General features: G+C 41.1%; 1 protein-coding gene across 15 annotated transcripts in view; it reads left to right on the plus strand.

Moving 5' to 3' along the window:
• The window catches only part of DCLK2 (doublecortin like kinase 2), a 180,701-nt gene that overhangs the window by 149,654 nt on the left and 9,630 nt on the right, over positions 1 to 21,417 (plus strand). For all 15 annotated transcript variants that reach the window (XR_277458.5, XR_012435156.1, XR_012435155.1 and 12 more), the window contains 5 exons: positions 6,288 to 6,407; positions 6,947 to 7,093; positions 13,983 to 14,116; positions 14,587 to 14,664; positions 20,877 to 20,973. Coding sequence is in view for 8 of the 15 variants with exons in the window: in XM_005556049.4 (XP_005556106.2) it covers positions 6,288 to 6,407; positions 6,947 to 7,093; positions 13,983 to 14,116; positions 14,587 to 14,664; positions 20,877 to 20,973 (576 nt within the window). In the remaining 7 variants the exon portion in view is untranslated. The remainder of the gene's footprint in view (positions 1 to 6,287; positions 6,408 to 6,946; positions 7,094 to 13,982; positions 14,117 to 14,586; positions 14,665 to 20,876; positions 20,974 to 21,417) is intronic.

Raw genomic sequence — 21,417 nt, forward strand, 5'->3', positions numbered from 1 at the left:
TGAAAATATTTAGATACATTAAGTTATAATTTTAAAAATCTTGCTTTTTAATGTGGTTCTTGGTTAGAGTTTTGTATATGGATCATGGTGTATATTTATGCTGGACACTGCTGCTCTAAAGCCAGATTCTATAAAGTGTATTCCTGGCTCTGCCTCTTCTTGGAAAATTTATTTAACCCCTCTATTTCTTCCTTTAAAATGTGGTTATTATCGACACCTAGAACATAAGATTATTGTGAAAATTGGTTGAATTAAGCCGTGGAAAACAGAGAAGTGCTAGTATATAATAAGAATTCAACACATGTTAACTGCTAACATTATTAATCTGCCAGAGGAGTTTAGAATTTATAATTAGCAGGATTTGATCTGATAGTTGTCATTTTATAGTTATGGAACTCCTAAACTAGTCTTCATTGGACTTCTACAAAATAGTGTTTTTTTAACAGGAGATGTAGAATATTCTGCTCAAATGTTTTAGAAAAATCTTCTCAGAACTCCAGAATGGAAAATCCAGGAGGCAAATTTGTCATTTCCTTTTTTTTTTTTTTTTTAAACTACACTGTGATAATTACTGAAGCATAAACTGTGCAAAATGCCCCTTTTCCTTTGAATACGTGAGGTTTTCTTTCCCTTAATTTTCTTTAAATAATTCGATGGGCTTTTACTTATTCTTCTAGCAATGTAACTATTATTTTTCACTGTAATAGCCTTTTCTCCATATGTGTAAGTGTTCTGCTTTCCATTTGGTGGCGTGCAATTTAAGCAGAATGTGTCATAGTTTGGTGAGCCAGGTTCTATAGAACGATATTAAAATTCTTTTCAAAACAGTTAAAAAAAAAGTGCTATGGTAAGGACATGGGTTACCTGATTAAAATTTAAACAGCTGTTTCCATGGTTGGGAAAAAAAAAAGGTGTTTGTATGCAGAAAATTTAGTCTGGTACACTAAGTGCTGAGGCAAATGGATAAGTGAGTTCTAACATTTGGATCTTATTTTTTCTAGTCTCTGAATGTCATTCTATTTTTATAATGCATGATCAAATACTTTTTCCAGTTTTACATTTTGCTTATCTAAACAACTATTTCCACATTAAGACTGTATAAAATTATAATTTTAAAACTCGATTAGTTACAAATAAGTTGATTTTTCCCATTATATTTTATTTTTAGAAAAAAATTCTATAGAGAATTTTTGTTAATTTGAGGGGGTAGTATTCACTCACTATTTTGGGGTATTGGCCACCTGCTGTATACGGAAAATTAATAATGCTGAAAATGATATCTGCTGTTTGTTAAAATGTATTATTTATCCACGCTTGGATATATAGGAACTTTGCACATTACCTTTAATGACTTGAAAAACAGATGCACCAGTGTTACAGATAAGGAAACAGACTCAGATTAAATAGCTTTCAAAAGGCCACACAGAGACAGAGCTGTGAGTGGAATTTTGGGCTGTTTGGTTACACAGCCTGTACATTGGCTGATCTGTGTTCTCTCTCTGAGTTCAGTGTATTCATTTCTTCAGGTAATATGAACTTGGGAAACATTCTTGCTTTCTCTTGCCTTCTGTTTGTTCATTCTTAATATGCACTGGCATTGTTAGATTAATGTAGTCACCTAAATTTTGGTGCATATTCTGTCTGCAAGACACTGTGCTAAGAATAGGGTAATATATATATTAATACCAGTTCTGCAAAGAATGTTGGAGTTCAGGGGAAGCACGTGGGAGAGAAGTAGGTGACCAGTGAAGACGCTACAGGGGAAGAAGCATTTGGGCTGGAGCAGGAACAGTGGGAAGGGAGGGTTTCAGTAGGCAGCAATCAAAGAGAGGCCTACCGGGTGATCAGAACAGTCTGAGCAAAGGCCCAGAGGACAGAAAGCATGTTGGGCCCTTCTCAGTAGGAGATTATGACAAGAGCTGTGTTGGGGCCAGATTTATAGAGGCTTTGGAGAAGGCTAGGGTATTTATAAATTTAAGAATTCTTCCAGTTCTAATATTCTCTTTCATGCTGAATAAATATTTATTGAATTCTCACAGTGTACAAAGCCCTGAGCTTTCGGTTCTGGTGCTTAGAAGTGGTCCTTCTTTGTCTTCCTGCTGTATACAGTTTTGCATCCATCATCTACATGGGCCCGGGCAGGACATAAATCCAGAAGTATATTTGGAAGTATTCGTTTCCCCAGGCTGTGGGAATAAATTACCACAAACTTGGTGGCTTAAAACAACCAAAAAATATTTTCTCACAGTTCAGGAGGCTGAAAGTAAAAAATCCCTGCTTCATTTGGGGGTTTTGGGGGGAATCTATTCCTTGCCTCTGAGCATCCCGTGACTAGCAGTATTCTTGGGTTGTGGTCACATCCCACCAGTCTCCGTCCATCTTCACGCTGCCTTCTCTGTCTGTGTGAAACTTCCCTGTGCTTCTCTAAGAACATCTGTGGTGGCATTTACCCCTCTCCCTCTGACAATCCAGGGTTATCTCTCCACCACAGAACCCTTCATCACATCTGCAGAACCCTTTTCCCAAGTAAGGTAATATTTCCAAGTTGCAGCGATTAGGACTTGATGTCTTTGGGTATCCATCATTCAGTCTGTTACGTATGTTTACCACAGAAATCTCACGTGGTGATTTGTACATTTTCTCTCTCTCACCACTTTTTCCTCAGCAGTGTGCTCTGAGCAACACAGACGCCAGCTTTGAAGCCATGTGGGCAGTGCAGTGCGTGATGTGTCTACTCCTTAACATGAACACTTTGGTACCTACTGTTTGTTAGTAACTGTGCTAGTTGCTGGAGATTGAGGTAACCAAAACCTCCACAAGCTCTCAGTTCCGGAGGGTTAGAGACCAGCACACAAACAGTGGAAAGATGGTGGGATGAGAGCTGTGATATGGGGCTGTGAGAACAGGACTACCTGACCCAGCTGTGAGTGAGCAGGGGAGGTGACTTAGAGGAGAGGCCATCTGATCTGGTCCTGAGAAGTACATAGGAGTTTGCCAAGAAGTAGATGAAGAAAGTTCCAGATAAAACTATGACCAGATGGTGGCTCATGCCTATAATCCCAGCACTTTGGGAGGCTGACGTGGGAGGATTCCTTGAGCCCAGGAGTTCGAGACCAGCCCTGGCAACATAGCGAGACCCCATTTCTACAAAAAATAATTAACTGGGTACACACCTGTGGTCCCAGCTACTCAGGAGGCTGAGGCGGGAGGATTGCTTGAGCTTGGGAGGTTGAGGTTGCAGTGAGCTGGGATCACACCACTGCATTCCAGCTTGGGCGACAGAATGAGACTCTGTCTCAAATAAAAGAAAGCTACCTGTGTAAATGCCTAGAAGTCGAGGTAAGGGATTAGCAAGAGGAACAGAGAGAATTGAATGGATGAATGGATGGATTCAGAGGCCACCAAGGAGGTAACTGGCCAGATATTGGTGACTATGGGTGTATTATCCACCCACAAGGAGGAGGAGGAAAGAAGGAATCAGGGTGCATTTCCTGTTTCTGCTTGGGACAGCAGTTTTGTTCAATGAGATGGAGAACACAGAGGAAAGGACTGCTTTATGGGCTGGAATGGGTTGAGACAAGATGATTAGTCTGGTTTGAGAGAGTTGCTTTGTCTCCTGGTATACCCCCCATCCCTCTCTCTTTGTATGTTAAAAATCACCATGTCCAAAGATAAGGCAGTGTCCTTTGCCAAGTTAGCAGTTTCGTCATTTACTCTCATACAGAACTGTGGAACACTGCCATGAGATGATTCATATGTAAATTATTTGGAGTTAGAATCATGAATCACTTAACATAAATAATGGTAGATGATTGCATAATGTAAGTTCAATATGGCTCAAGACAAAAGTGATATTCGTATTATATTTAGAAATATTCTCTTGGAAAATTTAGAGCATTTTTTTACATATTAGAAACAAAGACTACATATAGGTTGCACAAGGAATAGATAATGTCTGTAAGGATTTTTATGCAGTACTTTTATTTTGCTTCTGATGATGGTTAGTTTCAAAAGTGGATTGTTCCTTCATAGACAATTTTACAGGGACAGTAAGAGGTTGAGGAAGGCTAACAGCGCCCATGTTTTAACAAAAACATTCACTCTGTGCTTAGAATACTAGCCATTGTCAAGTAGAATTCAGTAGGCTAATGAGTGATGGTGGAGGAAATGTTGCTGTGATATTTGAAAGGTAACACTGCTGGTGGCCCTTAGGAGAAGTTCCACAATGTATCCCAGAAGACCTTCTGTTGTGCCTTTGATTGAAAAAGATAATAACTTTGAGGAGTTGTAGTCTTGAGAGAGGTTATTGGGGTACTGGTGAGGGGATTATCTTACAGATATCACTAAATTAGCAACACAAACACAGCCTCCAAGGAGAGGCGAATATATAGACTCTTCTAACTTTGGATAAAATGAGGAGCAGAGAGGAGAATTGAAGTGATAGATTTGTGTAGCTTTAAAATAAAAAGCCTATTTAATGACAGTAGCAACTGTTGTCTTTGCTTCACATGGAGTGAAATAAATTCATGTGCTTACTTGTAGATGTTCACAAAAGTGTATCTAACCCTGCTTTTTAGTGTGATTGAGGATATGCTTGGTGCAGATGACCCAAAAGCTTCAAATATGTGAATCAATGGAGAGGGTTTGCCAAGTCTTTTCTTTGTCTTTGCGACCACGAGGGGTCTGGCTGTACAGCTGCTTCCCAAGGGAGGAACCGGGGCTCTGTCTGCTGCTCTGTAACTTAGACAGGTGGGGTTGGAGATAGATAGGAGACCCTGTCCTTGGCTTCCCAGCTGTGGTTTACTGGGGTCTAAGAAACACCATTCTTCAGATTTGGAAGCGTTTGTTGAGTCCTGAGCCAATCAAAGACTTCTTAGCCCTGTTCATTAAAAGAAGCATAGATTCTCCTCCTTGCACAAACCCTGGTATGATTCTTCACCCCCAAGTCAGTGTGGTGCTACTGTATGCTCTTATCTTTTCAAGGTATTAAGTATTTTCAATTACAGCTGTAATTTTTATTTTGAAGAATTCCATCTTGGCATTTACTGAATTCTTCCCCTTTGGAAGGTGATAATGTGTATATAAGAAAGATGGGCTTGGATGTCAGAAACCTAGTTTACATTCAACCTCCAGTAACTGTTTCCAAGGATAAAGTGTTCAAACATAACACAAGTACCTTACACAGCTACTAACAAACAGTGACTAGATTCCTAGTAAATGTTGGTTTCTTTCTTTCCCATACTTCTGTTTAGTAAATTTGCACTGTCACTTGCCAACATTTATTGAGTGACGGCTTGGACAGGCACAGTGCATTCAGTGCTCAAGAAACACAACCTACCATGTGCAGGAGCTTGAAACAGATTTTTCTCCACATGTTATTTATTCATTTGTTATAATTTTTATTTCCACCTATGGTCCAAAAGGATGAGGTGGCTCTTAACTTCATGCATCCATGTGTAAAAATACATGTGTACACATGTTGAGAGGTTTTAATGTCTCATTTAAAACAGAGCAATCATTGTTCATGATTCATGGGTTGACATATTAAGAATAATTCGTTAATTCTGTAAGTAAACATTTTGCTACAGTGCTGATCCCAACTGCATTACTCACCAGGATTGATAATCAGGCAGTGTTTTCAGAGGAGAAGTGATTAGAGCTAAAATGAGAATAGTGGTCCCCGTGGTACTGTATGTTTTCAGATTTCTGAAATACAAGATGTTAAGGAACATTCATCTGGTGAATGATTTCATATCCAGTCATAGAGGAAGAAAGTTCATTTTTTTCATGAATTTCAGCATGAAATTCAAATTCATGTTAGTAACAGTTTAAAAACTAAAAATGCTTAATGCCAGAAGTTATACGCTATAAGCATGCCAAGTTTTCTTATATGCCTAGTCTTTATTTGTGAGTGTATACTGGAATCAAAAAGCGGTTCTGGCAGAATTACAAAGCACAGAGCCGTATGCTGAAGCTTTCATAGCTTTTTTGTGATGCTTTTCATTAAGAGCAGTGTGCTTAATATGCCACAGAAGCACCATGGAGCCTTTTGGGGGATGTTTAGGAGTCTGTATCTTTTTGGTAATGTCAATAATACGTTCACACTGACCCTGTCTCTATGGGAACAATTAGGTCAAGGTCAGGTTTAGTTGTCTTTGTGCCAAGAGCAATGCTTTCTTTGGCATCAGATCCACAGGCTGTGTTTGTTTTGCTGTCCTCTAGGCCTTAGAGAAACAGCAGAGGGTTCTGTGATTTCTGATCTCCTCTCTATACTGTTCATTTGACAGGAACACCTGATTGAGAATGAAGTGTCAATACTGCGGCGAGTGAAACATCCCAATATCATTATGCTGGTCGAGGAGATGGAAACGGCAACTGAGCTCTTTCTGGTGATGGAATTGGTCAAAGTAAGAGGATAGAGAGATTTTCTTGGTGCCTAGTCCTACAATTTACAATATCCTTGAAGGACCTAATCAGAAAAGTGTATTGCTGCCTCGTAACTTTCATTATTTATAATCACCAGTTTTAGGCCGGGCGCGGTGGCTCAAGCCTGTAATCCCAGCACTTTGGGAGGCCGAGGCGGGCGGATCACAAGGTCAGGAGATCGAGACCACAGTGAAACCCCGTCTCTACTAAAAATACAAAAAAAAATTAGCCGGGCGCGGTGGCGGGCGCCTGTAGTCCCAGCTACTCAGGAGGCTGAGGCAGGAGAATGGCGGGAACCCGGGAGGCGGAGCTTGCAGTGAGCCGAGATCGCGCCACTGCACTCCAGCCTGGGCTACAGCGTGAGACTCCGTCTCAAAAAAAAAAAAAAAAAAAAAAAAAAAAAATCACCAGTTTTAGTGGCACTTGTGTCATTTTCTGCTTTGTGCCAATGAGCCATCTTTCTTACCTTCATAGGATTGCACTGTTGATGTTTTGATACGTTCTTTTATGTATCCTTTAGGGTGGAGATCTCTTTGATGCAATTACTTCGTCGACCAAGTACACTGAGAGAGATGGCAGCGCCATGGTGTACAACTTAGCCAATGCCCTCAGGTATCTCCATGGCCTCAGCATCGTGCACAGAGACATCAAACCAGAGAATCTCTTGGTATGTCATCCCTGCTTTTTCTGTTCCAATGAATGCCGCTCTTCCTTTAAAAGGAGCATATGCAAATAATGGCATTTTACAGTCTATAACAATCCTGCATTATGAGACTTTAAATTTAGAAAATTAGCAAGACTCGTGTCAATGACCATCAGATACTAATGGAGTTATTGAATTTTTCTGCATTTACTATTTACCAGATGTATCATTTCATTCTCACTCTGCTATAAAGAACTACCTGAGACTGATTAATTTAGGAAGAAGAGGTTTGATTGACTCACAGTTCCACAGGCTTAACAGGAAGTACGACTGGGAGGCCTCAGGAGACTTACAATCGTGGCGGAAGGTAAAGGGGAAGCAAGCACCTTCTTCACATGGTGGCAGGAGAGAGAGAGCGAGGAGGAAAGTGCCACACATTTTTAAACCATCACATCATGAGAACTCACCACCACAAGAACAGCATAGGGGACATCCGCTTCCATAATCAAGTCACCTCCCACGAGGTGCCTCCCGCCACATTGGGAATTACAATTCAACATGAGATTTGGATGGGGACACAGCCAAAGCATGTCACCAGATAGAAGAAAATACATTTTCATTTATATTTTAATTGATGGTACTGACTTGAAGGTGAGCAGGAAAATTATTTTATAGGGCAGAAAATTGTGAAGAATAAATTTGAGACAGAATTAGAGGCTCATAGGAGACACGAGTAGAATATGGGGGTTAATTTATTTGCAGGGAAGAAATTTGGAAATAATCTAGTCCATTCATCTCCACTTTACAGCCATGGAAACTGAGACCAAGAAATGCCAATTTTTTTTTTCTTAGAAGTCTCTTTTATCCTATTATTCTACAGAATAAAAAGTCTTATTCTACTATGGTATCCAGAGTTCTTCATAGTCTGATCTCAAGTTGCCTTTTCAGCCTCCTGTCCTGTTAATAACTCTTATCCATCCAACCCAACATGGCCTAAGCTTCAAGCCATATTTAACTCACCTTCATGATGACTCTTGATAACTAGACACAGCTTGCTAGTTGGGAGCCAATCCTCGTGACCACGTTATAGAAGAATTTTAGATAAACTGGTTGGGTGATTTGACATTTACACTCCTCCCAGCCCCCCACAAACACACATGACATAGTTGGCTTCTTTATTTCTGCCTTTCAGGGCTCTCATCCTCATTCCTGCTTGGGAGGCAAGCTTATCTGAGTTAATCCAAACACAGGTTCCTCCATCCTCAGTTTTTAATTAAGACTTGACTTACCAGCAGCCTTACCCCTTCATTGCTTCTGTCCATACCGGTCCTCAGTTGCAACGTCCTCTCTTCCAGCAGGTGGTAAACCATTCATCTTGTAATACATTGAGCAAAAGTTAAGTCTTCTTTAATGTCACCCTAGACTTTCTAGACAGAGTTCAGTCACAGCCACCTCGGGTTTCTGCTGCACTTGCTGTGGTGTTGTGATCTTTATCATATACTTGTCTGCCTCTTTGGGATTGTAAGTACCATGGAGGCAAGGTTTGTGTCTCAATTATCTTTATATCTCCAATGGCTTGGACAGTGCCACGTAAACACATAATGGACAGCAGAGTGTTTGCTCGCTGACCACTGACACTCAGCTAGCAGCTGGTGCTAGAGCATGAAGCTCTACAGCCTACTGTGAGCACCACACAAATAACTGTTGAAAGGAGTATGCATTGATGCACAGCTTCTGAAGCCATCCTGGGGACTTTTTATTTTTTGGCTAATCTAATCCAGAGTCTGTGTCTTTTCTTTTTGGTTATATCATTTGATGATTTCTGAGTGTCCGTTTAAAAGTATGTGAAATTTTACCTTACTGTCTTCTGCCTTGAGGGAATTATATTTCATTTCTATATGTTCTTATTAGGAAAAGAAATATCCCTGCTCTGTGTTAAAAAATAAAAGGGGCAGGGAGGATTATGGACTTGGTTTTATGAACTCTAACAAGGAATGGAGGAGACAGAGCTGTAAACTGAGCCTCAGGAGCAAAGTAAGGATATAGCGTTCTCTCCTCAAAACGGGCTTCTCGCCCGCTGGGACCTTGCAGTATGCCAGGCTCCTCCACCGTCGAACTGAGTTTGGCCCGGGCTTCGCAAACAAAGGCACGGGGCTTCTCCAGGTGTGCCCAGACACAAACACTGGGGCATTCATAAGGTTACCCCCTTGATTGCTTCCTGTTCTCCACAACCTGCCTTGCCCCACTGGCTCCAGTTACTGCATTCTCTGAAAATATGGGAGCCACAGGTTCCCAAGGAACCCCTGGAGCCAGTCTGTCCAGCAGCCCTGATTTAAGGCCCAGCAAAGGTGACTGAGGTGCTTGTGAACTTCCCTGTAAATCAGGGAGTGTCCATTTCCCAGCTCACAGATCTCACTTTCACCTCCTGTTTCTTCTCTTTCACTCAGAGTTTCTTAATATATGTAGAGAATCTGACACCACCTCCTTTTTTCTTGTCACACATCAAGGGTGGATAATGTTTTTCACTTCTTCGGGAGAATTGGCTAAAATTTAAAAAATTTAAAAGAGTGAATAATGTAATGGGGATTGATGTCTCCAACATCATGAGTCTTGGAATGCAATCAGGAAATCAGAGTCACACTCCTCACTAAGTCTCACCTGGCCTAGATGAGCGTCCACCCCTTCCCAAACCTATAGCAGGCCCCTTGTGTTAGCCTAGAAAGGGAGGAGAAGGAAGAAGAGGATAAAACTGACCTCTGGAAGAGGCGAATGTGTGATGTAGAAAGGCTCTGTCGAGCCTTCAGAAACAACCTTAGCCTCATATATCTCAGTAAAATGTGTTTGCCATCGAAAACCTAACTAGATCACTTGGCAGTTTCTAGATTTAGTCAGCAGGTTGGTATTGGCCTGGGAGGAGAGGGTGCCGCTGAGATACTAAAAGTAAATACCCAGAGTGACTGTCGGCCTCTTCTTGCTCTAAGAACTAATTCAGTTTTTAAACACCAGAGCATTCAGACATCTGATTTGCATCCCCCTATCCGGTAAGCAGCATCATAATTTAAAACCCTGCCAGTGGAGATGTATTGGTAGCTGTGTCAGGGAGCACAGGGGTGGCCGTTAATGCTGTGAGTTACAGCCTGGTGGTGCCGTGTCAGAGTTAACTATGAGAGACCAGTGATAAATTCAGGTTGTCCAGGAGTTCTGGGGATAGGGGAGAGAAGAGAAGAGGGTTGGTTTCTCATATTTGAAGTCCTTCTAAATCATGAAGTTGACATTTTATTTAGAGAACACGCAGTGTTCATTTTGTATGTGGGATCTGCATTCCTCGCATTTTTTATTTTTGCATTCTGAGAGCAACTTTTGACAGAAGCATCTCACAGCTTGTGGTGGGGCGTTTGAACACTGCAGGGCTGGAGTTCTCACCGTTGTTATTGTTTAAATTCACTCAAAATCTGTAAGGAAGTGCAGGCTATAGTCAGGGTTCTGGCAGGCCTATCCAGTTATTTTTCAGATACCGAATCTTGCAGAATGGTGCTGTGGAACGAATAATGGTCCTGGCTGGAGCCCCTGCCTGGCCATATGACTAGTAACCTGAGTGCTGTGCGCCTCAGTCTCCTCATTCGTAAAATGGAGGTAACAGTTCTCTTCCTAATTGCCCAGTGGGGTGGCTCAAGAAGACCAGTGACATAATGTTTGGAAGAATTTTGAAATCTCCAAAGTCCTCGAGAATGTCAGTTTCTGGGAAGACCTGAACTCTGCCAGAGAGCCTTTGGAGTCTGTGTTCATCTAGTCACCTCTTTATTAAAGGCAATTGTTTTTAAAGTAATGCTGTATATGTCTCTGTATTTATCTAGAGAGATATATATGTATAATTTCTTCCTGCTTTGAAGACAATCTCCCACTAAGATCTGAAATGTATTCATATTAAGACATATTTGCTTCTGTGTCTAGCATTGAAGAGAGATGAATCAGATAAAATATGATTTCAGGCTTGTCTGCCCCTAATGACACTTCCTTTTTGATGTTTAGCCAAGGAATATCACTTGCACAGACATAATTCAGCAGTTATAGACTGTTCAGTCCCTTTCTATTTATGCTCCTGCGTCTGACTGAATTCTTTATAGAGGATGTGAAAAACAGGACTTCTGGGACTTCTGAGTATCTGTCAGCAACCTTTGAATATCCCTAGGCATCACTAAATGGAGTCTTTAAAATAAACACTATTTTTCAAAAATTGTACCTAAAGAGTATGTTTTTAAGTTGTAAAAACAAAATAACAGTGACATTTATAAAACTTTTTGTTTTAACTCTCATGATACAGACAGTTAGGAAATTGTGCTTATAACATTCTTATCACTGTAATTACTTAGGAAATTTCTTTCCAAAGTCTGGGTTTTGGTAAAAGCATTATAAATTCTAACTATAATTATATCAGATTGTTCTTGCTAATGTTTACATTAAACATAATGGGTGGAAAGTTTTCCTAAGACTGTGACGTGACTAAGAATCTGGAATCCATTACTTTAGGCTGAATCATTCATATCTTTGGAAATGTTTCTGCTGACTTGTGGGCTGACTCAGAGTTGTAAATATCTATGAGGAACTCAAAATCTTCATCATTACTCCTGTGAACTTTAAAGTCAAAGATATGTGTTAGGGATGTGTATTCAGTATATAAGACTGGAAAACGTTATTCAGATAGTAAAGGTGAAACATATTCTTATTAAATGGATAAGGACATCACAGGTAAGGGAGGTATTTCACCGCTGTCCTTTTTAAAATGCCTTTAAAACTTGGGGAATTACTGTCCTTGGGGAGCCTTGTGGTTCTCCATGCTTTTTACTGATGACTATTTAAATCACTCCCCCTCATTAAGTAGCAGACTAATGGATGATGTTGCTAACATGCTTATCTTGAAAAAACATCATTTTCTAAATTTTTCTCCTTCTACAGCTAATAGTAGTTGAGATAAATATCTGGTTCAGCAAAATGTGAGACAAAGCAAACTAAATATGCTTAAAATAGAAAAATAGAAACAGGCATTACAATGAGTATAGACTAGGTCTCTGCAGCAGTTTATTCTCTGAAATTCCATGTTTTCAAAATGGACATCCAAGAGACAGACTGTACACTCAGGTTCAGGATTGCATGGTGAAACCTGAATTATGCTGTCATATGCACTTGTTTGCTTCCAAAACTATCCACTTAGAATGTAACTTTCTAAAGTTATATTTATCCCATAATTTTGCTTATATATGAAATTACTATGAAACCAACACATGTTCATTGTAAACATTTTAGAAACCACTGAAAAGTATAAAGAAAATTAATTTAATCCTTCATGCTACTGCTTAGAGATAAACTTGTTAACATTTTTGAGTATTTTATATATAATTGTGCATTTTTTAACTCTGTGTAATAGTGACTGTTTCCCATATGATTAATATATTTGAAAAATGCTTATTAGAAAGTATGTAATATTTTATTATGGTAATGTATCCTAATTAGTCATTGCCCTGTTACCCATTTATGTTGCCTTTAGTTTTTAAAAGTCATAGACAAATTCTGAGATTAGCATCCTTGGGTCCATCTGTATTCCCCTAGAGTAGGTTTTGAGAAGTAGACTTTTGCGTCAAAGGTTATAATTGATATAAAGAAATTTGCTATATATTGCTGAAATGCTTTCTAGAAAGGTTCTTTAAGCATAAACAGTCACATCTCCACCAGCATTTTTAAACCTTTTCCAATGTGATAATTATCTAATCAGCCAGTCCTTCTAGGAAATGGAAAGAACATTTTTAATTTTTTTACTTTTATTTTTTCGCCTTTATCATTACCCACAAGGAAGGAGCATTTATTGAGCCCTGTTCTGAGCTTTGTCTCATTTCACCTTCACACCAACTTCACAAGGGAGGTGCTGGCATTATCGCACTTCCTAGATGAGGGAATGTGCTCAGAGCGCTTATGTGACCTTCAGAAGTCACACAACCAGATGTGTGGACTTGTTATGGAAGTTCAGGCTGCCTGATCCCAAAGGTCATTTTCTTTCTAAACTTCTAAGGTTTTCCCCTATCTGATATTTATATTTCATCATTGACTGTCCGGACAACAAGGACCCCATCGCTGCCCCCAATTTTATTTTCTGAATTAAACATGCTAGTCCCGTGGAGGTCACCAAGTGCTTTGGTGGACTCTTAATACACCATTTCTTGGGCTCTCAAGTATGTCACACACAGTAAATGCTAAATAAAGGTCAGTTTCTACCTCCAGGATTAGAGGCCTCTCTCATGCCTATCAGGTACACACCCGCCTACACCCTAACTACTGTGTAAGCAAGCACGTGTGTTCATTGTACTTCTAGGTAAGGAACTTTCTGCAAAAGTGGAAAATATTTTTCCAAATTTCACACAATCATGCAAAATCTCTGAAGAGAAAAAGTGCTTTAAAGCAACAAAGATAAATCAATGGTGTTAGAATCACAAGGAGGGGTCGGACATGGTCGCTCACGTCTGTATTCCCAGCACTTTGGGAGGCTGAGTGGGCAGATCTCGTGACCCCAGGAGTTCAAGACCAGCTTAGGCAATATAAGGAGACCCTGTCTCTACAAAAAATAAAGAAATGAGCCTGGTGTGGTGGCATGTACCTGTAGTTCCAGCTACTTGGCAGGAGTTCGGTGGGGGAAGGATTACTTGAGCCCAGAGGTTGTGGCTGCAGTGAGCTGTGGTCATGCCACTGCACTCCAGCCTGGGCAACAAAGTGAGACCCTGTCTTCAAAAAAAGAATCACAAGGAGAAATTTCATTGGAGTTTAACAGTAAATGTATTTGTGTCCTTTCTGCCTCATTCCAAGAGCCCTCTTGCACTTGTTGAGGAAAAAACAAAACCTTCTGATGGTTGGTTGATTTCTGTTTCAGGTGTGTGAATATCCCGATGGAACCAAGTCTTTGAAACTGGGAGACTTTGGGCTTGCTACTGTGGTAGAAGGCCCTTTATACACAGTCTGTGGCACACCCACTTATGTGGCTCCAGAAATCATTGCTGAAACTGGGTAAGACTTCTGGTGGCCCTGGTTAGTCCTTTAACTTTGGTGAGAAAGGTCTGTTTTTGTTGCTATTGCTGCTTCTGTATACAGTTGGTGAGAAAGGTCTGTTTTGTTGCGGCTGCTGCTTGTGTATACAGTGCCTCCTGTGAAGGTGGAAAATGGAAAGGAGAGAGTCTGTTGCCTGCACCATGATTTAGACCTCAGGAAGCAGACTTTATGCTTACCTGGTCAGAGCCCTGGCCTGGACTTGTGTCCCAAGGCCTCTCTTGAGAATATGGTAGTAGTCAGCAAGACTGTGGTTAGGTTGGCAGAAACAGATGCCTTTTTCTAAAGGGTGATTCATTCATCTCTATGTGAAATGAAATGAATAACACCAAAGTAATCCTTTTCCCAACAATTAAAGGCAATACTCCAGTACCATGGAAGGTTCTTGGGAGTCATCATTTCTCTCCCCCTCACCCACTTTGTTTTCCTAGCTATGGCCTGAAGGTGGACATTTGGGCAGCTGGCGTGATCACATACATACTTCTCTGTGGATTCCCACCATTCCGAAGGTAGGTGGCCTTTTGGGCGACTGTATTTGAATTGCAAATACTCTCCCTTGGGTCCAGAAGCAGACACTTTGCTCCTGGCAGTCAGGACTGTTTGGTCACTAAATATGCCAGTTAAAAATTACATAAAAAACCTTTCACTTTTTAATTTACAGCCTATTAATGTGTATTCTCATTAGCATACTTTAGATGCGAGGTGAAGGCCTTTGCTTTGTGTTTGGTTGGTCCTCTGAGTTTTCAGTGTTCATTCTTTCATAAAAATAAACCCATAATACGGTGTCTACCATGTCCAGTTTCTCCATTTTTTCAAATGACAGCAAAATTTAAAGAGCCTTGTGAAGCAGTCCGAATCCTTCCAGGTATGTTGTCTTCCAGTTCTTCGTAGTGATCTCGCACACTCAATTATAATTGAGAGCAATTTTTATATCTTTCTAAAGCATTCAACTTTGTTCTCATAGAAACAGGATCTGTTTCTTCTTAAAATTCATTTTATTGGTTCACGTGACATTTAATTAAGAATAGAATTACAAACACTTGTGGTATAAATAGGCCTGGGAATACACAGACTGACTGAGTCTTGATAACCATTTGCTTCACCTGGTGGGAGCAGAGATGGCCCCTGACAATGGTCAGGGTGTGTGAGCCGGGCACGGAGCACACTCTTGGGCCCGGCAGTCTTTGCACAGGGGATGAGTGAGGGGCTTCAGCCACAGCTCTTTTGATGAGTTTCATCTTCCCCTCTGGAGCAAATGAATTACTCTGAAGCAGAAGTTCATCTAACCGTGCATGTTCTGTTTTCTTCTGAGTTTTCTTGACCTCTTTTAACTTTAATCTCTTCCTTTGTTCATTTTGTAACTCTCTAATGAGTAGCTACTGTGTGCCAGGCATGATTTTAAGTGCTAGGAATACAGTGGTGAACAAAACCTGAGGTCGTGGTTTCCCTTAGTTTATTTGACTAGCCATGACAAAATACCGTACACAGTGTGGCTTATAAATACCAGAAAATTCATCCTTCCAGTTCTGGAGGTTGAGTATTCCAAGATCAAGGTACTACAGATTTGGTGACTGTTCAGGGCCCACTTCCTGGTTCATAGAGAGCCGTCTCATCACCCTAACCACATACGGTGGAAAGGACAAGGGAATCTCTGGGGTCTTTTGTAAGGGCACTAATCCTATTCAGGAGAGCTCCACCCTTAACAATAGCATGGCTGCCCAAAGATCCCATGTCCTACCACCATCACAGTGGGGAGTAGGTTTCAGCATGGGAATTCTGGGGAGACATGAACATTTAGTCTATGGCATGGTGTTTATAGTGTTGTTCTGGGTCAGTAAGTGAAAAATGGTTTTATCTTCTTTTCCCTCCAACATTTTATTATGAAAACTTTCAAACATACAGAAAAGTTGAAAGGATTATCTTTTTAACATTCTCAGTTTTTCCATTGAGTTGAACAATTTTCTAATTGGCATTGCAGTAAACATAAGACTGACAGATGTTAGTCTCTACTTTTGAAAGCCTTATGCTATAGATAAAGACACACCTCACAAGACTTATTGATCAAAGAGAATAAGCAGAGCATGAGGGAGTGCTTAGTTCAGGGATATCACAAGGATGTAGCATTAATGAAAGATGTAGCATTTGAGTGAGACCTTTGTGGTATTAGTGGAGTTTTTGTAGGTGGAAAGATATTTTCATCTGGCCGTCAACATCATGGTCTTCCACCAAAGTCGTTGACTAGGTGGGTTACACAGACTGTAGAATTACTGCACATTTCAGTTAGCTTTTGCTGAGTAACAAACTACCCCTGAAGTTAGGAGTATGAAACAATTGCATGGATCAGTTGAGTGAATCTTCTGAGCTGGCTGGCTCAGTGGGGGCTTGATGGTCTAGGATGGCCCCACTTGCATGCCTGGTAGGTGGCTCAGTGTCCACTGGGACAAGAGAGATGACTTGGCCCTGTGCTTTCATCATGCAAGCACTGTCCTGGGCTTCCATGAGAGTGGATGCAGGATTCCCCAGCAGCCAGAAACAGGGCAAGTTCTACTCCCCGAGCACTTCCTCAGTCTCTGCTCACCTCACACTTGGTGTGCCATTAAGCAAATCAAGTCAAACCCAGAGTAAATGTGGGAGAAAATGAGCTAAGCACATAGTGGGAAGGGAATAATTCGTGGCCATTTTTACAGTCACACCAGGCCTTGGCTGGTCTCAGTGATGTCATGTTTCGGGATTTGGTCAAATGAAGAAGGGGAATGCATCTTGATGACAGGTGATCCTGGGCCAATTACAGCGGAGTTCCCTTCCCTGGCTAACCCAAGCTGGGATCAGCTGGGAAAGGGTCTTGGGGGATGAGTTTGAGGACTGTGTGCTCACAACTCCCTCTAGTGTTTCCAGTTGCCGGTGCAGCCTGAGAATTTTTTCTTTTCACTGCTTTTTACTTTTTAACAAAAGTGAGACTCAAATTGAACAGGATGTATTTATCATGGATTGATACTGAATGGGGAGCAGCTTTTTTGTGGGGTCTAGAGATAAGTTTGGCTAATCAAAAGCAGTAAAGCTACGTTCTGAAGGCTGCTGCCCTTATGTGCTGCCTTCAGAAGCAGGCCATAGACCTCCAGGTAGCTTTTAAAAATTAAGACTGCTTTCCCTCTTTTATATCATATTGTGATGAAAGAGAATCTGTAATGTTAAAAACGTGTTACTAAAGTGTCTTCATGGCATACAGCAACATTCTGGGTAGATTTTATAACCTACCATAATACAGAAATGTATGTCATAAATTACCGAAATGGTATATGGTAAATAAATTTGGTATAAAATAGATTGTCTACATTTGTACTTAAAAGTCTTTCAAATATTTCAAAATAGTCTCTTTGTTTTATACAAAAGACAACTTTAACCCAAAGCATTTAAACTAAAATTGTTATTTGGAATTTACAGTTTTAGATTCTCTGACTGTAGCATCTTTCATTCTTTCTCTAGTCTTTTTTTTTTTCTTTTCTTTTTTATAGGCAGGATCTTGCTCTGTCATCCAGGCTGGAGTGCAGTGGTGTGATCACAGCCTACTCCAGGCTCAAGGAATCCTCCCACCTCAGCCTCCCAAGTAGCTGGCACTACAAGCACACACCACCATGCCCAGCTTTTTTTTTTTGTAGAGATAGGGTCTCACTTTGTTTCCCAGTCTGTAAATTTTATTTTTTAACCTTTTTAATTTATTTTTTAAAAGACAAGGTCTCTGTTGACCAGGCTGGAGTGTAGTATGATCATAGCTCACTGCAGTCTCCAACTCCTGGCTCAAGCAGTCCTCCTCCCTCAGCCTCCTGAGTAGCTGAGACCACATTGCAGTGTTGCCCAGGCTAGTCTTGAACTCCTAGCCTCAGGCAGTCCTCCCACCACAGGCTGTCAAAGTGTTGAGATTATAGGTGTGAGCCACTGCGCCTGGACCATCTCCCTCTAGTCTTTTTCAACATCAGGTTCATCATTACCGAGAAGGAGATTGGTTTTTCAGAGGCACCCAAAATTTTAGTTGTTGCCTAAGCAAGTCTGCTCTTAGGGTCACTGACAAAAAGTATCATTTGTATGACTATACTGAAGTTTTTGTTTCTCTTAAAACATGCGCAAAATGCTCTAAGTGGAACGTTTGAACATCATTTGGGAAATAGCTTACAACATTTTCAGGTTTACCTTTTCTGAATTTTAATGCTTTGTCGTTGAAAAGAGAGCGTGTGCACAAACTCTCTTGTTGTTTTTCAAGTTTTTCTTAATGGACATTTTTAGACTTAACAGCACCTTGGTCCAAAGGCTATATTGTTTTAGAATTTAAAAGTGCCCTGAAGAATCTCAGCCACATTGCAGAGTATCAGTGTGATACCAAATCCAGTGTGGATTTAATCAGAACAGTTTTTCTTACATGACTGCTAAGAAAGATAAATTAACTTTCTGTTTTTCTAGTGCAGGGCAGGCCCCAACTGTCAAAGCTCTTGCAACTCACAGTGGATACTTCGGGGTCTCATTCTCATTGCTGAGACACCCTATGGTTTTGTTTGTTGACTCAGGGTATTTTGCCAAGAACCAGCTGCTATAAATGACTGCTGCGCACACACTTCCAGCTTTTTAGCTATTTATTAACAAAAGCTATATGGATTAACAAAATATAAGATATTTGAGATTCTAGAAAAAAATACGGGAGAGGTGAGTGGAATAATAGGTAAGGATGACTAAAAAGAATGATTGTGGACATAGCTCATTTTTAATATCTTTTTCTAACATCATATGTTGGAGCCCTCTGGTTTTCTGAAGTTTTCCACTAAATCTAATAATCTTAGATGTATTCTGTACTCACTTTGAAGGAGCAGTAAGCTGAGCTCACTCAGCAGGGAAATAACAGTGAAAAGGAAAGAAAACATGCGGACACTAAGAAACCTGTGGGCATTCACAGGAAATCGCTCTTTGGGACAGTGGTGGGAATCTCTTTCTCTTGCCTGGCCCAGTTATCTGTCCTGACTTTTGCTCCTCAGTGTGCCTCTTCACCAAACTCCATGGACCAATGGGTGTCCGTTCAGCTGGGCTTGCTCTTAAATGTCATTAATATTTACAAAGCTCAGAAACTTGACTCTTTTTTGTTTGTTTGTTGTTTGTTTTTTTTTGTTTGTTTGTTTGTTTGTTTTGAGACAGAGTCTTGCTCTGTCACCCAGGCTGGAGTGCAGTGGTACGATCTCAGCTCACTGCAGCCTCCGCCTCCTAGGTTCAAGGGATTCTCCTGCCCCAGCCTCCGGAGTAGCTGGGATTACAGGTGTGTACCACCATGCCTGGCTGATTTTTGGGGTTTTTTTAATTTTTAGTAGAGACAGGGTTTCACCATGTTGGTCAGGCTGGTCTCAAACTCCTGACCTCAGGTAATCCACCCACCTCGGCCTCCCAGAGTGTTGGGATTACAGGCATGAGCCACCACACCCAGCCAACTCTACTCTTTTTAATAGAACAGGAAGGAGGGAACTGTGTCATCACAACAGCCCTAGAATTTGTGTCTAGACACTGTGCTGAATGGTCTGTTTCTCAGGACACCACGCTTGCCCTTGTTCCCCTTTGATGGGGTTGGTAGCAAAACCCCAAAGGCTGGGTGAAGAAATTCCAAGAAATGTTTGCACACTTGCCGGGTGATACTTAACTTGCACTCCTGGATTTTGATGTTGACTCCAACAGGCCATTCTGAGCTTTCTCGTGGGGCCTTGTAATGGCCTGGAAAGCTAATGATGCTGTTCCTCACTCTAGCCATCGATGCACCCACCAAGTGAGGGGGCTCTGGAGGTTAAGTTATTTGGGAGGTTGGGGACATCTTTCCCAGTGGTGTTTCCACATTTTCATGACATTCAGGAGAAGTCAGGTCAGCCTGTATTCATCAGGCACTGACTGTGTAAGTGCACCTCCGAGGGTGGGACGGTCAGGCGCAGGTGGGAGGGATGCCCCTGTGAGCCACTGGCATGGGTTTGCCTCAGCCTGTGCCATTCTGCCTGGTGTCTTGGGTTGGCCCTTCCTCTCAGACTGAGCTTAAAGTCAGTTTCCAACAGTGAACTAATTATTTCATGAATGTTTTATCCGGATCCTGAACTCCTTATAACTTTTTCATATGTTGGCTGTTCCACTGACCTTTGGCTATTAAAGTGGAAGGAAGAAGGGAAAGGAGATCGGACTCAGATTTTCTGCCTTTCCTTTCTTGTTGCCATGATAGTTTTGAGGGCAGATGCTGATTTTTTTTTTTCCCTGAAATGAGGATTTCCATTATTTGTGGATTCCGATATTTTCTTGAGTGTGTGTTTGTGTGTGTGGTAAATATATATAACAAAATCAATCATTCTCACCATTTTTAAGTGTACAGTTCAGTACCACTAAATACATTCACATTGTGTGCAGCAAGAATCACCACCGTCCCTTTCCTGAACTTTTCCATCTTCCCAAACTGAAACTCTGCGTTCATTAAGCAAATGTTTGAGTCGTTGTCTCTGTCTCTTTAATTCCTCAGCCTATGGAAATGTTCTTTGGCTCATTGTCTAAAAGGAAAAGTTCTGTCATTACAAATGGAATTGAGATACATAATTGAGATATGGAATGCCCAAGTCAAAGCCAGAGACTGGACTCCTTTCCCCACTCTTCCCGTGGGCATTTTGTTGAAAAACTCTATGGTGACTTTGACTTTTCTTCCATTTCTTTGTCACTGGCTTAGCGAGAACAATCTCCAGGAAGATCTCTTCGACCAGATCTTGGCTGGGAAGCTGGAGTTTCCGGCCCCCTACTGGGATAACATCACGGACTCTGCCAAGGTACCCTCCAGGCCTGTTTCTGTGGGTTGTATTACGTTGTGGGGTCCTCACCCATTCCACAGGGCTGTAGCTACTCTTGGTATTGCATTGCAGAAAGTTCCTTGGCTTTTATTGTGTGGTTGTTCTTTTAAGTTCGTCCTATGGTATGGTCTCTGAAGTTCTTGGCAAAATTCTTAAAGTTGGACTGGCCGTCTTTCCGGTTTCCCTCCATCCTCTTGTGCTCCTCTAAGCTCTCAACATCCATTATTTCATTTACTCGAGAAATATGTATTGGGCCCACATCGGGATACAGGGATGAACTGCAGAACACACTGAATTGCCAAAAGGAGAAATACTGCAGTTTTAGACTGTGGAATAATAACAATGACCAGAACTCTTAGGTGAGAGCATCTTAGTTTCATGTGGACTCAGGAGAGACCGTCTCTTCTTTTGCACTGCTTATAA

The sequence above is a fragment of the Macaca fascicularis genome, chromosome 5 (assembly GCF_037993035.2).
Source record: "Macaca fascicularis isolate 582-1 chromosome 5, T2T-MFA8v1.1".
Lineage (NCBI taxonomy): Eukaryota > Metazoa > Chordata > Mammalia > Primates > Cercopithecidae > Macaca > Macaca fascicularis.